This window comes from Neopsephotus bourkii, unplaced genomic scaffold (genome assembly GCF_033783945.1).
Source record: "Neopsephotus bourkii isolate Nb327-2 ecotype Australia unplaced genomic scaffold, CSIRO-AGI_Nbou_v1 NB_1760, whole genome shotgun sequence".
Lineage (NCBI taxonomy): Eukaryota > Metazoa > Chordata > Aves > Psittaciformes > Psittacidae > Neopsephotus > Neopsephotus bourkii.
In genome coordinates, this window is record NW_026902234.1 from 8,347,125 (window position 1) to 8,365,585 (window position 18,461).

General features: G+C 41.1%; 1 protein-coding gene and 1 long non-coding RNA gene across 10 annotated transcripts in view; one reads left to right on the forward strand and one right to left on the reverse strand.

Moving 5' to 3' along the window:
- The window catches only part of MCF2L (MCF.2 cell line derived transforming sequence like), a 155,458-nt gene that overhangs the window by 107,441 nt on the left and 29,556 nt on the right, over positions 1-18,461 (reverse strand). For 2 of the 9 annotated variants that reach the window (XM_061377664.1, XM_061377655.1), the window contains exon 1: positions 10,789-11,099. The exons of 6 other annotated variants lie outside the window; for them this stretch is intronic. In XM_061377664.1, coding sequence (XP_061233648.1) covers positions 10,789-10,867 — 79 coding nt within the window. In that variant the 5' untranslated portion in view covers positions 10,868-11,099. Of the gene's footprint in view, positions 1-393; positions 568-10,788; positions 11,100-18,461 lie in introns of those variants that run through there. One more of the 9 variants, XM_061377660.1, reaches the window with a different exon arrangement.
- The window catches only part of LOC133225371 (uncharacterized), a 35,168-nt gene continuing 27,948 nt past the window's right edge, over positions 11,242-18,461 (forward strand). The window contains exon 1 of the long non-coding RNA XR_009729127.1: positions 11,242-11,371. This is a non-coding gene — a long non-coding RNA (uncharacterized LOC133225371). The remainder of the gene's footprint in view (positions 11,372-18,461) is intronic.

Sequence of the window (18,461 nt, forward strand, 5' to 3'; positions counted from 1 at the left end):
CATTGAGCAAAATTGTTATTTTGTATCTCACTGTTCATAACATAACTTCAGTTGCTTACTGGTAGAAGCAACAGAGGTGAAGAACATGAAGAACAAGACTAGGTAAGAGCCCTGGATATCCTGGTTTACCTACAGTTACCTACAGTCATCATCAACCATAGGCCATACAGGCTACCTCTGGACGAGACAACACAAGGGTGATTGCTGTTTCCCCAGGCTCCCATCCTAGCCATGCCCTGACTTTATTGGAGGGAGAGACACACAAGTGCCAAACCCTCCCTTGCCCTGTTGCCTCCCATCCCAAGCCTTCCCTAGGAAAGGAAACCCAGGCAACTGAGTTGGGCAGGAACTACAACAGGACTCCCTCCTCAACAAGCAGAGGACCAGACTTGCCAAAAGATATGGTGGGCACGCATCCCTTATTCTTCCAAAGTAAGAGCAGGCATAGCTAGAAAAACTGCTTGAAGGGCATTGATGACACTGTGCAGTGATGCGCCTGACCTTATTTCTTGCCAGGAATGTTTCTGCCTCCAATTCCACCACGCTTGTCTGATGTTTCCTTTTTTGCTGTGTTGAATACAGATAACAAGTTACTTGAGGCAGGGAGCTGTCGAGTGCAGTATAGCTCATCTGCAAAGGGCTTGGCAGGCTGTGCAGTGCTGTACCCAGTAACAAAAATAGAGCAGAGCAGATGACCAGCCTTTAAAACAAACACACTTTCATTTAATCATAGCTTAATAACTTACTAATTCATTGCCTAATGCGTTATCAACAACACACTTTAATACACAAGCTTTGACCCTCAAAAAATTCCTTTCCGAAGGCATAAATAATTCAAACTAAGCTTTTTTTCCTCCTAAGTATTTTGTGAATGCAATAGTAATTTTCAAAGGCTGAGATCTTCAGTATTAATGATGTTATAAAATGAAACCTGATACTTTTAATAATTTCTTCCTGACTACTTCACATTCCAGTAAATAGCAGCCAGCGCAGCAGTGTGTGGAGCTCAATGGGACAAGGGGCTCCTGACAGGCAGGGTGACCCACATAGCCCCAGACAGGCAATAAGGCAGGGTCTGCAGGGGGCAGCCCCACAGAGGCTATTGAACAAAAATAATTCCCACATGACTGCCCCACTGATCTGCAGCTGATCTGCTGCCAGGAGCAGGAAACAGAACAGTTAGGAAAAAGTAGACAGTGGGTATACAAGTTATCTTGCTTCTTTTTCTTCCTTGTGTACCTTTAAACCTGACTACTATATCCTGCATTTGATCCTATTTAATGTCATAGGGCTAACTCACCATACCAGCCATGCATCACACATCCCACATATCACAGAACCTTGCAGACTTGTCAAACCAGCAAGGCTGCCAGCCCAGGATGCTGGAGATACTGAGTGAGTGGGAAAGCTCCTCTCTCTCGTACCACCGCCTGCTCCTGCTTTCCTTCTCAGGCAGGACACACACCAGAGAGCCACCAGCCACACCACGGCTCAGGCAGTGCCCACGTGCAAAATGTCAGGAGCTACTTGGTGGGAAAGGATGAGAGAGGAACTCCTGAGGGAACATGAGGGAATAGGAGGGGCTTCTCCATTATGTGAGTGCCAAATGGTTAACACCCATATCTCTTCCTGCTTTGGCAGCCGCACATCAGGACTGTCTCAAATACCTGTATTTCCCTTCAAACCACTCTCAGATCTCCCTAAACTCTCATCCACCTCAGGGGATAAAAATTTATATCCTGCCTGTTCTCACCAGCTCTGACAAGGGTTCCCTGCAGCATCATATAAATGTCTCGCAGAGTCTTTACTGAATTCAGTCCTAACCCACTACCCTAAAAGAACCATTGTGGGGGAGTGAGAGGGTGTTTAAAAATAATGTCAAATAAAGTCCAGAGTAATTATTCTGTTTCCATGTTTTAAAAGGCAGGTGGTAGGATGCAGAAAAGTTTGTTCCCAATTTTCTGAAGGCTGAATGGGAACTGTCAGTTCCAGTATTTTTACTGAGACAACTGCTAAGCACACTACACAAAATTACCAACATAGTGTTCCATGCATACCTTCACTCTCCTGATACAAAATGTGTGGCAGCCCTCTGTGCCATCCAGCTGTTACCAGACCCTTTTAAGTCCCTCTTAGATCTTAAAAAATGTAAACAATTGCTTTGAAAAACAGCTCCACCTGCCACATTGAAATACTTCATCTTCTGTCTTGACACAACAACAGAGAAAAGCTGTTTCTATTAATATCCCTCTTCTGCTCTGGGCTAGGTGCTCTCAAAGAAATGCAGGTATGCTCTTTTCGAAGAAACTGACTGTGAAACAACGATGGCACCTCATTTCTGCCAGCTTCCCATTCTCATCCAAGCTGTACAACCAAACATACCTGTTTTGCTTCTTTACCCCATCTTTCTCCGTCTTTTCTTCCACTGCCAACAGTTCTCAAAGTAAGGTGGAAAAATCTCTTCCTCAAACACAAATGTGCTTTTTTCTTTACCTTGTTTCACTGAATGTTTGTGTGGGAGCTTTTGGGTTTTTTCTGAAGTATTTTTACAAGAATAGACCATTTTATATAAATGCACTTTACCACAACAAATATGCTGAATATCTGACTAAAGCACGTCAAAAAAAGTGAAATGCTAAGTAAACAAAGCATCAAGCTGCCTTTGTTAACAATCTGTTGGTTAATAAAAACCAAGTTACAGACTCGACTGGAAGCTGAAAACAAGATCCAGCAGAAGAATTACCCAGCGTGTGGAGAGACCAGTGCACCCTTTACAGCATTACAGCAACAAGAGAGGACTAGACAGGTAAGTTTTGTCTTGCTGCACAGCAGGTGCCGGCCTTGAGAGTTCAGGCACTTCTCAGAGGTAGGCAGGGAATTGGACAAACCCACTCTTAGTTTTCATCTCACCACATGAATTCATCAAATGGCTCTCAATCTTCACTGTAGTAAATCTGAAAATTTAAAATGCTGAAATAATGGAAATAGGGAATAATCAATTCAATTACAGGTACTCAGTGGCAGCAGGATACAGAGACATAGGAAACACTAAAGCTTGACAGGGCTTTTCCACAGCAGTTGCTTCAGGAGGCTTCATACCTGTAGTAACACATACAAGGTAAACACGGAAAGAGGAAATGGTTGAGTCACACAACAGGCTGGTTCATTTAGTGTGGCTGATGCAAGGCTGGGTTTGCAAAGCCACTGTTAAAACACAGGTGTGTGACATGAGGTAAGTTGGAACAACCAGCTAATTCATACAGGGTAATTCAGAGCAACAACCAGCAGCCCAGGACAAAATACTGACCAAAGTAAAGCACTTTGTTCAGCCCAGAAGTCACACACAGGACTATTTAAAGAAAGGCTGTGACTTATTGTTTGATGCATTTAATAACAAAGGTTGTAGCCTGAAGAGTAATTTTTAAAATCAGCTATGTGTATTCTCATTATTTTCTGTTTATATCAATTATTCTGTCATTTCATATGCAAAGCTACCCTCCTTTTAAGTTCATGAGGCTATAAGCAGGAGTTGAAAGAAAAGGAAGATACATTTCTGGCCCAGCAAGAATTTAGGCTATAAAAGAATTAGGATAGTCACTTCTTGGTGCAAATTTTCAACCTGGTGTACAAAGTGCTGAAGACAGAAAGGCTTCTAGTAAGACCAGCACTTAGCAAATGCCTCAAGCACAGGAAGAGGGACATCGCTTACACATCTGAAGCAACAGCACAGGTGGAAAACAAGAGCCTACCTACTGCACAGCAGTGTGGTCCTCAACTTGCCAAATAACTATTCACACAGAGTAGCAAAATTAAGGTAACAGACTGCTGCCAAGCTGCATTACATACCTATATCCTCAAAACCTGGCAGTAACATGCTGCACTGTGCTGTATCAGCTTGCCACAATTTGAGCACCACATTGTGCCACAAAGCTGCCTTCACCTGTGTCCTCAAAGGAATTTAACTGCCTAAGGCCCCATCACACTGACTTCTCCCAAGCTCAAACACCATCAGTCTTCATATGCAGATAGAAACATTTTGGGGATGGGTATCACAAGGCTTCTTAGTTTCAGCTTATTCTCATGCTGAAACTTGCAGCCAGTTCCACCTTTTGTGTGACCAAATTCGACATCTCTCCATCGTAGCACAGGATGCCTGACTTCCCTCTGCCTCAGAGAACCACGCAGAAAGCCCAACTGCCGGTACACCACAACTCAAATAGCACTTCCCGTCAATCATCAAGAAACCCAAAGCATTAGTACAAAACCTCAAAAGCCACAAAAACACCGGCTGAGTCAAATTAAGGATATAACTAGCCCCCAAGATTGCCGTAAGCAAAGGGGTCTATTGTCTGAAGCTGGCCAGACTGTGCAGCAAGTCAACCTCCAAGATGACGGACAGCCTCTTTACCTATGCCCATCACTGCGTGCTTACGCTGACGGTTCCACAAGCCTTGTGTTGGCTGCAGCCACAGTGCTGTTAAAGGCAATATTAAAGGGTGGGCTACCAGATAGTTTGCCTCAGTCACAAAGCCTACATTCCCACATGTGTTGAGCCAGGTGGCTCATGCTCAAGCTATGCAGCTATGGGGGTAACTGGAGAATCTAAAGTGAGGTCAAAATAGCTAACATAGTATTTCAGGCTTACCTCAAGAGACCTACAAATGATTAATCCATATAAAAGCATTAAAGACCATGCTCTTACCTGTCTGAAATAGCATGTCTGGCTGATATTTGGTAGGGCAAGACCAAAGAAACAGTGAAAGAAAATTAAAGTGGCTTTGCCAGATACTATAAAACAGCAGGCTTAAACTTCCATCTGAAATATTTCAGATACTGAAAACCTTACAAAGTTGTTGGGCTGACTCAGGAACAACAAAATCCCAAATAGCTTGCTTGATCTCCTTTGTTAAAGGAAAAGGCGAGTGACCCAAATGCCTCCTGCTCCCTAGCTTTGCTCAACACAGCAGCTTAAACACCTTGAAGACAACGCAGTCTGTGTTACATATCACACCCATCTGTCCCTGCGCTGCGCTGTTCCTTTTCTGTAGAAGTTCCCTGTTACTTGATATGCAAGAGGTAATCTTGCAGGCTTGGCTCTCTGCGGGTGTAAGCGTGGCAGGCAGCTGTGCCAGACACTCTTGCCAAAAAAATATTCTGAGTCACTATCATAACAAAAAATGCATCAAAGTAACAGGCTTTTTTTCTTCTTTCATATCACTAAGTACACGAGTCCGGGGAGGGCTTTTCTGGCTCTACAAGACTTAAGTTATATTTAAATATACCCAAGGTCCACAGACTGTATGGGAGACTGACAGTTATGCATCCTGCAGTCCTCTGAAAAGCCATTCTTAGTGCATCATCATTGACTGTTTAATGCCTATTTTGCCCCGATCTCCTGTTTGTGTCTTGAAAGACAACAGAAGAGGTTTCAATTTTCCTATTGCAGTCCAGCAGCTGCCATTAAAATCAGTGAAAGACAGGGGTAGATTTTATGATAACAAAGGTCACTGACAGTCCCAAAGCAAAGTGCATATGGCTATAAAGTGAAGTGGGTATTTTCATTATTTCTTTTTCCCCCACTATATGTGAAGGAAACCCTCCTGTGCTGAAATGTTTTGGAACGCAATTTTAGAGTTACAACAGTTTGGTTAAAAATAAAATCTAATCAACCTTAATGCCAATCCATGTTTTTCCCTCAGATTACCAGAAAGGCAGCTCTCTAACAAGAACAAGACTGCTGCCAAAGCCAAGCCTTACTTCCACCAGTTTCATTAGATCTAGCTATTTCAGCAGTAAAATATTTTGAGTTAGCCCTTAGTATATTAGAACATAGTAAGAAATGGAAGCCATGCAAGTGCACACGGAACAGTGCATATTCATAGAAAACATGAGCATTCCACTTCTAATTGCTTAACTGTGTCTGTTAACTGCAGCTCCCACCCTTATTCTTCGAATTTTAAACCTCATGACAGAAGCAGCATGCCTGATCTTTACCCTCTGGCCTGGGAAATCGGAGGCATCTTTTGTGGTGAAGTTCAAATGGGGTAAGGAAAACTGAAATGAGGGGCCAGCAAGCTAATGCCAGGCAGAGGCATCCTGTGTTACCGTTATATGCCACCTGAGCACAGCAGAAGTCCTAACACCCTTCGGATTTCAGAGCTCTCAACTGGTTCTCTTCAACTCTACCAGCTACATAGAAAGTTGACAAAGCTGCCAAGTAGTAATTTAATGCCCTTCATGCTCAGACCTGCCTGCCTGCCAAATTAACACATGGGCACAAAGTATTCTGCCACCTGCAGAAAGACTTTTTTGGGATCCTGGAAAATCAAGTGAACAAATGACAGATGCTACAAGGGTAAGAAAGACCAGGAAAACTCACGAGACTAGGAATGGGGAAGACACACAGAACAAGCCCTTCCAGCTACCCACAACTTTGTAATGTCCCTTCAGTGTTCCTGAGGGTAGCTCCAATACTATTTGTGGTAAGCCAGCTCCTTCCGGTTGATGTTGGGCACTTGAAAGTGGTATGTGAGTCCATTCCTCCTACATCTGTTCCTAAGTTGTCAAGACAGGTGAGCCAGGCTTCAAAACCTCAACAGCCTGCCTGTCAAAATAAAAAAGCCAGGAAATAAAGTGTAAAGTTTCAGCCCAAACTGTGAATATGACAGAAAAACTGGAGCTACTGAAAACTGACTGAAGCTGAAATGGCTAAGGAATGCCACCTGTCCATAAAATACTAACACTGCAATCATATTTACTAAGGAACTACTGACATGTTTATCTTCTTTGATTTGCAGATGTTTCTTCTTTTGGCAGAGCGCTATAATTTTGTTCAAAGAGAGGAAACAGATGGTAGCTGTAATAGTGGCACCTTTCCAAAGTGGAAAGTAATCATTTGTGAGGCTACCACAGCCTTAAGGCTGGGATTGTCAGATTTGTATGGCCTGCATGAATTGGACAACACCATCATTGAAAGGTTTCCAAGCTCAGTGCTGATGCAAACCTGAGTAGCAACTGACAGAAAAAGCAGGCGCCTTAATGCTGTTTCTGTATCAGCCACAGCAAATAGAGTCCTAAGCAGAAAACCCATGGCACAGGGAATTATAGGAATATGGACAATGTATGAGGTCCCAGACCAGAACCATTTATAAGCTGAGGCTTTAACCTCAGAGCTACTGATCCTCTGCCAGGGGAAGTTCCACCCATAAACAGCAATTTGTGGAAGAGGGTCTAATTTAATACAGCAAGAACTGAAAGAGAGAAAGAAAAGTAAAAACTATGGCCAAATGAACAGAAATGATGTAATTATCCATCAAAAAAATAAGCACAGACAAAACCAGGATTTTATTTTTTTTTTCAGAAACAACCTGTAGCTTTAATGAAAAAAAGAAAACCCAAAACAAAACAACAACAAACATAAAAACACCAAAAAAAACAAAACAACAAAAAGTTAAACAGAAATAGGGAATTTCCTTAGTTCACTTCCATCTTATTTTAAGGATTTATATGAACACAAGGAAAGTAATAGGCTGGTCATTCAAATCCAGCAAGCTCTTTTGATAGAAGGGAAGTGACTGGGATGGCTAAGGAGTATATGTGGGAAAAAGAAAAACAAAGGAAGATGCCATGGGAGCAACTTTTTTAGTCTGCAAGGGGGCAGGGTACAAGCTTATTTTGAAATGTGGAGCAGGAGTCAGAGAAAGAATAGAAAAGGATGATAATTCTAAAATAAAAAATATTATTTTTATGATCTTAATCACTAAATATATCCAGAAGCAGAAGATAATATATCTGTAATGTGTTGGAGGATTAAGTGAAGGTGAGCAAGAGAAGAAATAATCAGAACTCTGCTGTCCAGATTTGTAAAATGTACAGGTGTAAAGCACTCAGGGGATCCAGTGAAAGGATCGCACATTCAAGAGAGAGTAAGGAGTGACAGATCAGTAATTTACCATGGGAACAAACCAGAATTTAAGTCAAAGCAGAGGGAGCAGAAGGACCACTGAGGAAAGGGGGTTGCTGGCAAGGGACTCCTCATTAGGGACTGTAGTGACAGGACAAGGGGTAATGGGTTAAAACTTTAACAGGGAAAGTTTAGATTGGATATAAGGAGGAAATTCTTTCCTGTTAGGGTGGTGAGGCACTGGAATAGGTTGCCCAGGGAGGCTGTGAATGCTCCATCCCTGGCGGTGTTCAAGGCCAGGTTGGACAGAGCCTTGGGTGAGATGGTTTAGAGCGAGGTGTTCCTGCCCACGGCAGGGGGTTGGAACTTGATGATCTTAAGGTCCTTTCCAACCCTAACTACTCTATGATTCTATTCTATGATTCTAAGTGCTGGTGGTGACAGACACAGGGGATGTGTTATCGGGAAAGCAGAAGACTACAGATAAACCCAGATTTACCACACCTAACTTCAGGCGCTAGGAGATGCTAGGTTAGGAGCTGAGATATTCCAGGCTTCCAGCTTCCCCTTCCTGGTCAAGGGAAAGAGTGCACCTCAGAAGGCAGAAGGGCTTCCTTTCTGCATGTGCCCGCTTCTCTCTTTTCAGCGCTCATGGATTTGAGGGGAATTTCTCTTCTGATTTAGATGCTTAAAACTACCTGAGATAAATCTCAGCCTACCTGCTGTATCGTTCAAAAGAACAAATGAAGGAAGAGGAATAAGGGTCCTACAATGGAGAAAATTCATCCCTTGATGCCTGACAGTGGAGAGCAGTACTATGAGGCAGCCAGGGAAACCTTTGCATTTCAATTACTCCAGAGCAGGAAGCTATTGAAAAATGGGCTTGGAAAAATCCTGCACATGATCTTGGGCTGTTAAAGAAATCTTTGCTTACCAAAGGTTTCTGAGTCAACAGAAAGATAGCCAGACGGCAGCTAATTTGACCCAAGGACAGAGAATATAGTCCAGGAATGGGAGTCAGCAACAGAGAAATGGTCTAAACCTGAAAGGAACAACAAAAAAGAAAGAAAAAGAAGAGAAGAAAAAAAAAAGAAAAACGGAAACAGTCACCTATAAATACAACCACTGGTTGTAGAAAAAAAAGGTACCTTTGGCTTGGGAACACAGGGATTACAGAGAGAAAGAAAAGGGGGAGGAGAAGGACCAGCTAAATCACACAAACATGACTTTGGCAGTAGAGTAACAGTTGCTTTTTTTGGAAAAATATGCAAGTTTAACAAGCTAAATATCAGCACACAGTCAGAGCCTGCCGGCAAGTGTGAAAACAGCACTCAGAGCTGCAGGCGGCTTACATGAAGGTCACAGTGTACCTACATCTGCACAGCTGAGACAGGCAAACCAGGCAACCTGCTCCCAGGCTGGAGGCTCCTTCTTCAATTCAGGAAGAAAAGGTTCCCACAGTTCCAACCAATTCTACCATATGTTACTAAAATCTACCTTATATCTGAAAAACTACAGCAACAACGTAAAGGGAGTGGAAAAAGTAATGTACAAATTACTAAAATAAACCGCAGAAGACAGTATATCCTAGCAAATATCAGGCTAGATTTCTTTTTAAACATTATGGAAATCAGAACATGCAATGCAACAAATATCCAAACATTTAATAAAGATATGTTCTGAAAATAGGAAAATAATCAGGGGAAAAGTGCGTAAGAAGAACAAGGAAGAAGAAAAGACTATGTATGATAACCTATACTTGTAATTTAATGTTTGTTCTTGTCAGATGAAGTCTTGCTTCCTTCCCCCTTCCCTCCCCCCCCAACGTTACTAAGAAGGTAAAATACCCACTTCCCCTATCCAGGAAAACTGATGCAGCTAATCTGCCCATTCCACATTTGTCATTTAATCTATCTGTTCATCAGACTAAAGCATCAGCCATCTTGCTAATTATCTCCTTGTAACACACAGAAATTGAACAAGCTGAAGAAGTCACCCTGAGGAAACAGAGTACCAGGGAAATGGGAAGAAAAAAAATTCCAATGTTTGATACTACAATGAATAATACCTCAAGTATTCTATACCAGCAAACCACCGGTTTGCCTCAGATAACAAGATGCAAGACTTCTGGCATCTGTCAACAGACCAAAGGGCAAAAGAAACAGTTTCAAAGGACACAAAACCCACATCTCTTCTCTTTCCAGCGAACTTTTTATTTTGAAATATATCTCTGCATGATCAATACCCAGGAAAACACTCCGAGACTTCACCACGGATCACCTTATTGTACACTGCTGTTTAATTCTAATTTTCAAAATAAAGCATTTAAATTTTCAAGAAAATAGAACAGTCTCTCGGAAATCCTAAGAATCTTTTACAGTGCTAAAACCATTTTAGCACTTCTGACGCAAGTTTTAATTCATACAAATGTAAAACTACATTTACCATGATTAATGCATTCAACTTCATTCTCATGAAAGTGAGACCCACCCTAAATGCTGCTTGCAGTGTGTTATAGTTAGCCCAGCTTTTCACTGCTTCACATTAGAGCTGTTCTGATAAGACAAATCTGTAATTCTCCCCACTTTTCAGCTACAGCTGAATCAAGACCCATTTAGAGTATTTGACTGGGCTAGCAGCTACCCAGAACTATTCAAGAGGAGATTCTAAAGCTTGCCTCATGAATGTCTAAGCACTAAAAATGTTAATTAGTGTTAATATAAACAAAAGTTTAACCTGGTGACAAAATCTCTTAACATTTTCTTCCCTATTAATACGAGCATGCATAAAGAATCTAGTCGGATTACCAGGATTTCCTGTAAATCCTACAAAATCACTAACAGCATCCACAAAACACATAATTTAAGACCAGCAGCTCCTCCTACCAGCACACTGGGAAACCGCATTTAATCTTTGCATCAATTCTTCTAGGGCCATTTCTTCAATTTTCAGCCAGCATCTCATTCTCTGATAAAACAAAAAGAATCCACAGCAAACATGCTCCCCCTGCTCCAAGAATAAAGGAAGGAGGGTGGGGGGAACCCCAAACCAGACCACTACAGCAGTGCTTCGCAGCCCTGCATTTCAATTACTCCATTCGGATCCCCCTTCAGCACAAAAGGAGGCAGGAGTACACATTTCCTCCTGGCAGTGCTTGGGTGAGGCAGGCGCTGCTTGAAGCCAGAGCCGTGAATGCTAATGACAGCAGGACCGCTTATAACTTCTCTCCCCTCCTCTGCGTATGGGTTTGCCCGCAGTGGAGCCCTCAAATGCCAGAATTAATGCGAAGCGGTGATTAGCCGACGTATCACCAGTCTCTCCCAGCCTCCAGCAAGTGCTGGGAAGGGCTGCTCTGAATCCACAGCTCAGCGAGGGAATAGCAAGCAGCTGGAGCTTGGAAAAAGCCCCATCCTCATCCTTATGTGAGCGCTATGCTCCTATTTCTACCTGCCTGCCAGTTGCTGCAGGGTGAGTAGCTGTGGAGGAAAATGCCTTTCCACTGACAATGCCAAGGTTATTCCGCTCTTACCAGCCCACATGAATGCCTTCATGTTCGGTTTGAAATGGTAATTTTTAAAGGCTTTCATATTTCTTTTAAACACCAAAATAACCACAGCCACCTTACAGACTATTTAGAGAAGCTTGAATGCCTGAATGTGCCAGAACAGTCTCTAACTCTGTGTAACTTCCGTGAAATCTGAATTACCTACTTTAGGCAAAGGGTTTGTAAAGCCAGGATCTGTGGACTTCACAAGGCGTATGGAATATATAGAAGAGATGTAGAAGGTAGCAAGGAATAGCAAGCCTAATAGACTGTAAACTTCTACTTGCCATAAACGGTACACTATCACTGGAAAACTTTTAGGGATACAGAAAATTCTACAAGACTGAAAGCTGTACAATGCCTCTCTATACAACTGCTCCTTGCAATTGCTTTTCCATGCTTTTATACAGCCTGTTTTACAAGTTTCAAACTATGAGGCTTTTAACGCTTCCTTTTTTCAAGACTATCTCAATGCCTACTAAATCTCAGCAGAATTCTCCCAGTCTTCTAATTATCCTACTGTTTTTAGCTATGTCCTCTTTTATTTTAGCCATTAAAGTAAATAAATGGTTAACTATGGCAAAACCAACAAGGGATGTTTTCCTGTATGCTGTCCGTCCAAAAGCAGAACAATGCTTAAAAGAACTGCACTGTGTTATTTAGGATAAAGATCCTTTCTATGGATTACATACAGCAGGCAAAAAGCTGTTCATAACTCTCAAAAATAACATTAGGGAGGGCATGAACTACAAAAAAAAAAAAAATTAAGAGGACCCATCTATCTCTCTGGGCTTCCTCTGTCAATAACATTAACTGAAATCATACTTAAATATTCATTTATTAAGAAGCACCACATCATTTTAACTCCAAGTAGGACGGGCTGACAGCAGCTCCATGTATTATATATGACAAGAGTCATATATATTTCCATTTGTATATTAACAGAAATTAAAAAATTAAGTCTTCAGGCAAGCGTTTGCATAACAAATGTTACCACAGATATATAGCACATTGTAGGAAATTTTTCATAGAATCAGAATGGTTTGGGTTGGAAGGGACCTTAAAGATCACCTAGTTCCAACCCCTTATCTCATAAGGTCTATCTTTCCATGGCATTTTCTCAATGAAATAGCAAATGAAAAGCAAGGTATAAATGTATTGATGAATTTTATCACATCAGCCAGGCAACTTTCAGGATCACATGCACATAAAATCTATTTATACTTGTGCAAAATGAACTGAAAACTCTCATATGCTAGTTAAACCTCAGCTATACCAACATCGCCATTTTACATGTAGTTTCTACAACTTCAAACAAATTCAAAACACACAAGGCACAAGCAGAGCATTAAAGCTAAAGGTTTCAGTTAGCTGGACTGAAAGTTAGTTTACCTAAAAGCAGGGGGAGCTTTGTAATCTTGTAGTTGTTTAATCATGTTCGTTCACAGAAATCAACATCCCTGTCTGGAGCGATACAGTAACGAGCTTAGTGCACCTAAGTTTCTCCACTGAAGGAAACAGATACAGTACATTCAAGATACTTAACCAGAATGTGGGATTAGGATCCCTGCTAGTTTGAAACCGGATCATCTGTGGTTTCATGAAAAACTTCAGTCAGATTAAAGAAACAGACCTTAAATAAATTCAAATCAACTCTCAACAAGAGGAGCCAGATGAGCTTCCTTGCAACAAAAATCCAGCCAGCATCTTACAATGTGCTACCTAAGGAATCAAAACAGGTCTGGAAATGAAAGCCTCAGTTACAGCTCAGGGACGAGCTATTGAAATTTTTACTCTCAAAGTTTGTACCCGATGCCTCACACCTCTGCAGGTCATCACAGTGACTGTATTACAGAGCTACATATGGCATTTCAGCCCCACACGTCATGCTACATTAAAATTTGAGAGTAAAACGATTAATGTTCGGTTCCAGCACTGAGAGTCTGTAAACACAATAGGAAAAGTTTAAACTTTTCAGGTAAAAAGTGATTATTTTTATTTTTTTAATTAAAAAAAAAACGAGCTGCTTTTGGAATTCTGTTTTTTTAACTTCTGTTAACTTCTTCTGGGAAAAAAAAAAATCTGCAGCAGTCCTAAGGCAAGCCCCTGCTGCAACAGCGGAATTCCTATTGAAGTATATAGCCTTGTGTAAAAACACTTTCACAAAGAAATTTGAGGAACAGTTCTGTATTAGATGTTTAAAAAGCAGTGAAAACATTTTTGTCAAATGGTCTGTATTCCTATTTCTTTCAGTGCAACTGCAAAGATAATAAGCAGGGAGCAAATGTACTGCAGAATTTAATCTCCAGCTTCCAGGGCTACATGGATGTTTAATTCACCTGATTTCTGCAGGTTTGTATTTTTTTTTCTAAATGTCTATGAGGTTTGAATGCCAAAGCAACATTATTTTTTTTCCTTCTGTACTCTACGTTGTTCTGGTTTTGGCTGTTGTGTCAAGCAAAGCCTGTTCAAACACAGCAACATCACACCACTCTCACTTTCAAGCAGCTCCAGCCAAAAAGCATTACCTAGTTTTTCAAGAAATTGTAGCTATTTTAAAAATGTTCCAGAAGTAATACACAACAACCCTCTTATGGGAGCAGCCAAAGCAATACCAGTAAGTCATTATAATAATGTAATGTAATGAGTTTTCCCTGAGCAAAAGATACTTGCAAAAGATACTTGCAACTATATAAATTTCTCTGCGAAGTTTACTTTGATCTCCACAATATCAGTAGTCAATGAGTTCCAAATTTAATGATGTGCTCTGTGAAAAACTGCTTTTGTTTAAACCACCTTCCTGAAATTTTTCTGGTGCCCCAGTTTGCCTTTTGTGAAGCAGTGGAAAAAAAAACCCCAGGAAATAAACACACACCATTCACTTCCCCAAGCCATTCATGACTATACAGACCTCCACTGTAGGTGATATTATGTCACCTCCAATTGCCTTTTTTTCCCCGACAGAAAATTTCCTACACTAATTAGTTCCTATTTGTACAAAAGCAACCCCATACCTCTGACTGCCTTCGCTGTGCCTCCACATACCCTAATTCTGCTCTAACAAAGGGAACAAAACCGGACATGGTACTGAAGATGTGGGCACAGCAGAGATTATGCAGTGACAACGATTTTGTTGTTCTTGGGTTTCCCCCAGTGGTTTGTAGTGCTCTGCTTGCCTTTCGGACCAATACTGAAGGGCGACTGAGCTGCTGCTGTTTTCAGAGAACTACCCACAATCAGTCAAGGTCTCTTACAGAGGGTAACAGCTAGCTTAAGGAACAGCATTGTCTTTTCTCAGATGTACCACTCTGTACAAACAACTAATTTCACCCTTTCTACGGATCAGTTACTTAGCATCACCAATTTATCTTCCAACTGTTTGCATTCAGCAGTGAACTTGACTATTTTGAATAACTTCACGTTTGCAAATCTTGTCTTTCCATGCTTCCTTTCCATTTCCAGCTAATTTTCCACAGAAAACTGACCACCTAAAGGAACTCTCTCATTTTTTAATCAATTATTAATCCACAAGAGGGCTTCCATTTAACTCATAGGAGCGTAGTTTCATTAAGAGTCTGAGAGCAGCTGCAGTGGAAGAAAGACTATTTATAGACTATAAAGTAGGACTATAACAAATTAAAACACATACAGGTTTTCCTGCTGCTTTGCATGGGCGCTACCACATTGCTTGCTAGGAAAGAAACGGGCAGAGCATATGGATGGTTAATGATTATGAGGCTGAATCCTCTGCCAAACATCCCATACTGCTTTCCAGCAATATCACGTGGTCAGCAACAGGCAGGCAAGTCAGCCACACTCTTTTCCGGATGGCCTCAGTGTCACATGCCACAAAACTCATAGAGTATGTAAGCAATGAAGCTACAGGCATCCACATCACCACCACTGTCCTAAGACACTGCAGATGTAGCCAGGAAGACTTACCTAAGCTGGATTCCTGCAGAGTGGGAAGAGACTCATTAAATGTGCTTTTCATAACCTAAGTCCCCAGAGGTCCTACAAAAAACTTCCACATGCACCCACTGCAGAAGAGCAATACTGATCCCCAGCCTTAAATAAAAGGGAAAGAAAGAGGAAACAGGATAGTTGATATGAAAGATCCAAACAGAAAATGCATTTTTAGCATTTCAACCTCCTCTTGGCACCAGTTCTTCCTTCATGAAGCAAAGGGATTTTTCCCTTTTATTTTTCTGAATGACTGAGTTCTCTTGGTAATCAGCCCAGTTAGGCTTTATTATGTAAAGCATCTGGGATTTGAAACTCGGATTCATAAGCAGAGATGGCAGTATTCTGGGTTTGGCAACACCTCACTCTTTCACAAGGAGAAAATTGTTCCTAGATTCACAATCTCAAGGAATACAGAGAACTTTGCACTGTGCGAGTTATTACCCTGCAAATACATGCAGGAAGCAGGGGGGGGGGGGGGCAGAAGTAGAAGTTTTTTCTTCTTAAAAACTTGACACTCAAACACTCACACAAATCCAGAGCATGGGCAAGGTTCATAGAAACACAAAGACACAAAGCCTTCAGATGTGCAGAAGCATTTAATAGACTGATTTCACAAAAATTATGCCTTGTTCTACTAATCCATTAATTTACCAAATCTCTACCAAGCTCTCAGTTTCAGATCAACCTCAAAAATATTTTCCTTTGATAAAGTAAGTGCCATACAGGAAAAAAAGGCCTAGAGCTGCTTTCCATGCTCCCCCATCTGGGATGTGTGTTTACCCACACACTGGGACCAGGCTGAGGTGGCATCCAGACCAGGTAGGGAAAAAGGTTCACACCCAATTTCTTTCTACGTAAGTGCTTCCCATCCCTTCTGTTATCGCTCAGGCCCATGGCTGAGCAGTAGTAAAAGATGGAAAAAAAAAAAATGCAACGTACTCATTTCTATTTGGTGGCCTCTTTTCTAGCTGAGCCCAATCTTGCTACTAGTCCATCTCCCAGTACTTTCAGTCTTCTTCCCTAAACATCTTTTTCCTCTCCTTATCAACTGCAATCTAGCCTCTCCTTAAATAAATAAAAAAATAAGATTAGTTCTTAAAGCTTATCTTGTCCACTAACTCTTCCGAATTCATTTCTTATGTCATATCTCAGTTTCACAATAGAGCAGCATTCCTCACACTTCTGTGAAGGTTTTTGTAGTTAGGCTCTTCAGCCTGAATGAACTTAAAATGACTGACCAGATTAAGGGTTTCAATACTTCCTTGCATAAAAGACAGGGTCTTCTTTTTCCCCAGCCTCCCTTACTTGTATGAAACGAATGAAATGTCATTTGAACCTCTTCCACTTATCTTCTAAAGAGCGCCAAGTTTCCCAATAACTGCTTCATTCAGTTCTTCTTCATCCTCCTCTTTTGCCACATGAGCTTAAGTAATCACTGCAGAGCCAAGAACCTTGAAAGAGTTTATTTAGTGTAACACCTCCAACTGCCCCAGTTCTGCTGAGGGCTGCTCCAGCCCTTTATTCCTCTCCAGTCTGAGGAGCTAAACTACCCAGATGTGTGAGCAGCTGCACTCCTCTAAAAACAGGCATGGCAATCAATGAATGTTGCCTTTTTGCCAGTGCAATGCCAAGTAATTACCTTTCTAATTTTACTGAGATGTCTTTATAGATGAAGAAAGCATTTTCTGCAGAAAGTTAGGAGGACCAAAGACTGGGAAGCATACAAGTAAGCGGGAAAGGAACTTACTGCAAACAGAATATGGAAAGAAATAAAATGTCAGTTATTTTCTTTTTGGAGGCAATTCCTTGAATATGTATAATTAAAGGAAAGGCCACACAAGGGAAATTACTCGAACCCATATAAAAGTGAAACCACAAGTACTTAATAGAAAAAAAAGTTAAAACTGGGGAGCTCTTGTTTTAGGAGATCAGACATTGAAAGGTACCATGGTAATTAAATTGGTAGAGTCTGGATGCAGAAATGTCATAGTCATATTCCCCCCTCCCCCCCCCCCGAGTTAGTATTCTGTATTTAAACATGGAAATTAAATCAATGCAGAACATATACATCTTTTGCTATGTACTAGGCTTTAAATCAGTCCCTTTTTGTGGGTGTTCAAGATTTGGCATATGAAGAAAAGAAAGAACTGGCCATACACATCGAAGTTTAGCAGGTCTGCCATTTGAGAGTCAGGGCTGATTTAAAACATTCTCAGAAAATTACTCTGTAACAAAATGTGATATTTAACTGTCACTTATAATCGTAAATTTTACATACAATCAGCAATCTAAAAAGTACTCTGAATGAAAGAAAGTTTGGTATTCCCAGACCATTCATTTTGATTGCACAGAATAAAACTGAAGTGCTTACCCCTGAGGAACAGGCTGACAAGTTTTATCACAGATAAAAGGGTAGAAATATGTCAACTTTGATTCAGAACCTTTTTTTTTAAATAGGACGTGTCTTAAAATTTGACTGTCATTTTCAAATTCTACATCTTCAAAAAAGTAGCATTCACTGGAGCTTTAGGGTGTCAGAAAGCTTTTCCCCTTGCAGAAAAGGAAATAGTGGAATACTCAGGGAATGAACTGAGAACAAGGGAAAATTCAATTTGTGTTTGGGACTGGCTGAGTTGCCCACCTCTGGCTGACGTGCCCAACAAGGCTATTTACTATTCTGCACCTGGGTGGTGGCCTCACTGACTGCACACCGCTAGAGGACTTGGCTTTGTCTGTCAAAATTTAAGTCATCTCAAAAACCAATCAGGAACAGAAAAATCATTTCCAACAACCTTAAGGCTATTTAGCCTGCAGACAAAGAGGTCAAACCCTGAACATGTTCTGCGACAAGACTGAAACCTCTTGCCCTCACCACAGGTCCTTCGTGGTTTTCACAACAGAGCTTGAAAACTTCTGTGTGTGTGTTTCCTTAATAGGCCAATTCCCCCACCTATTTTAATTGCACACAATCCTTAATAAATAAAATAACATTATTTTCTTTGTCTGGTTATTTGTGTTGATGGATGCTTACTACAGGAGAGAAACACC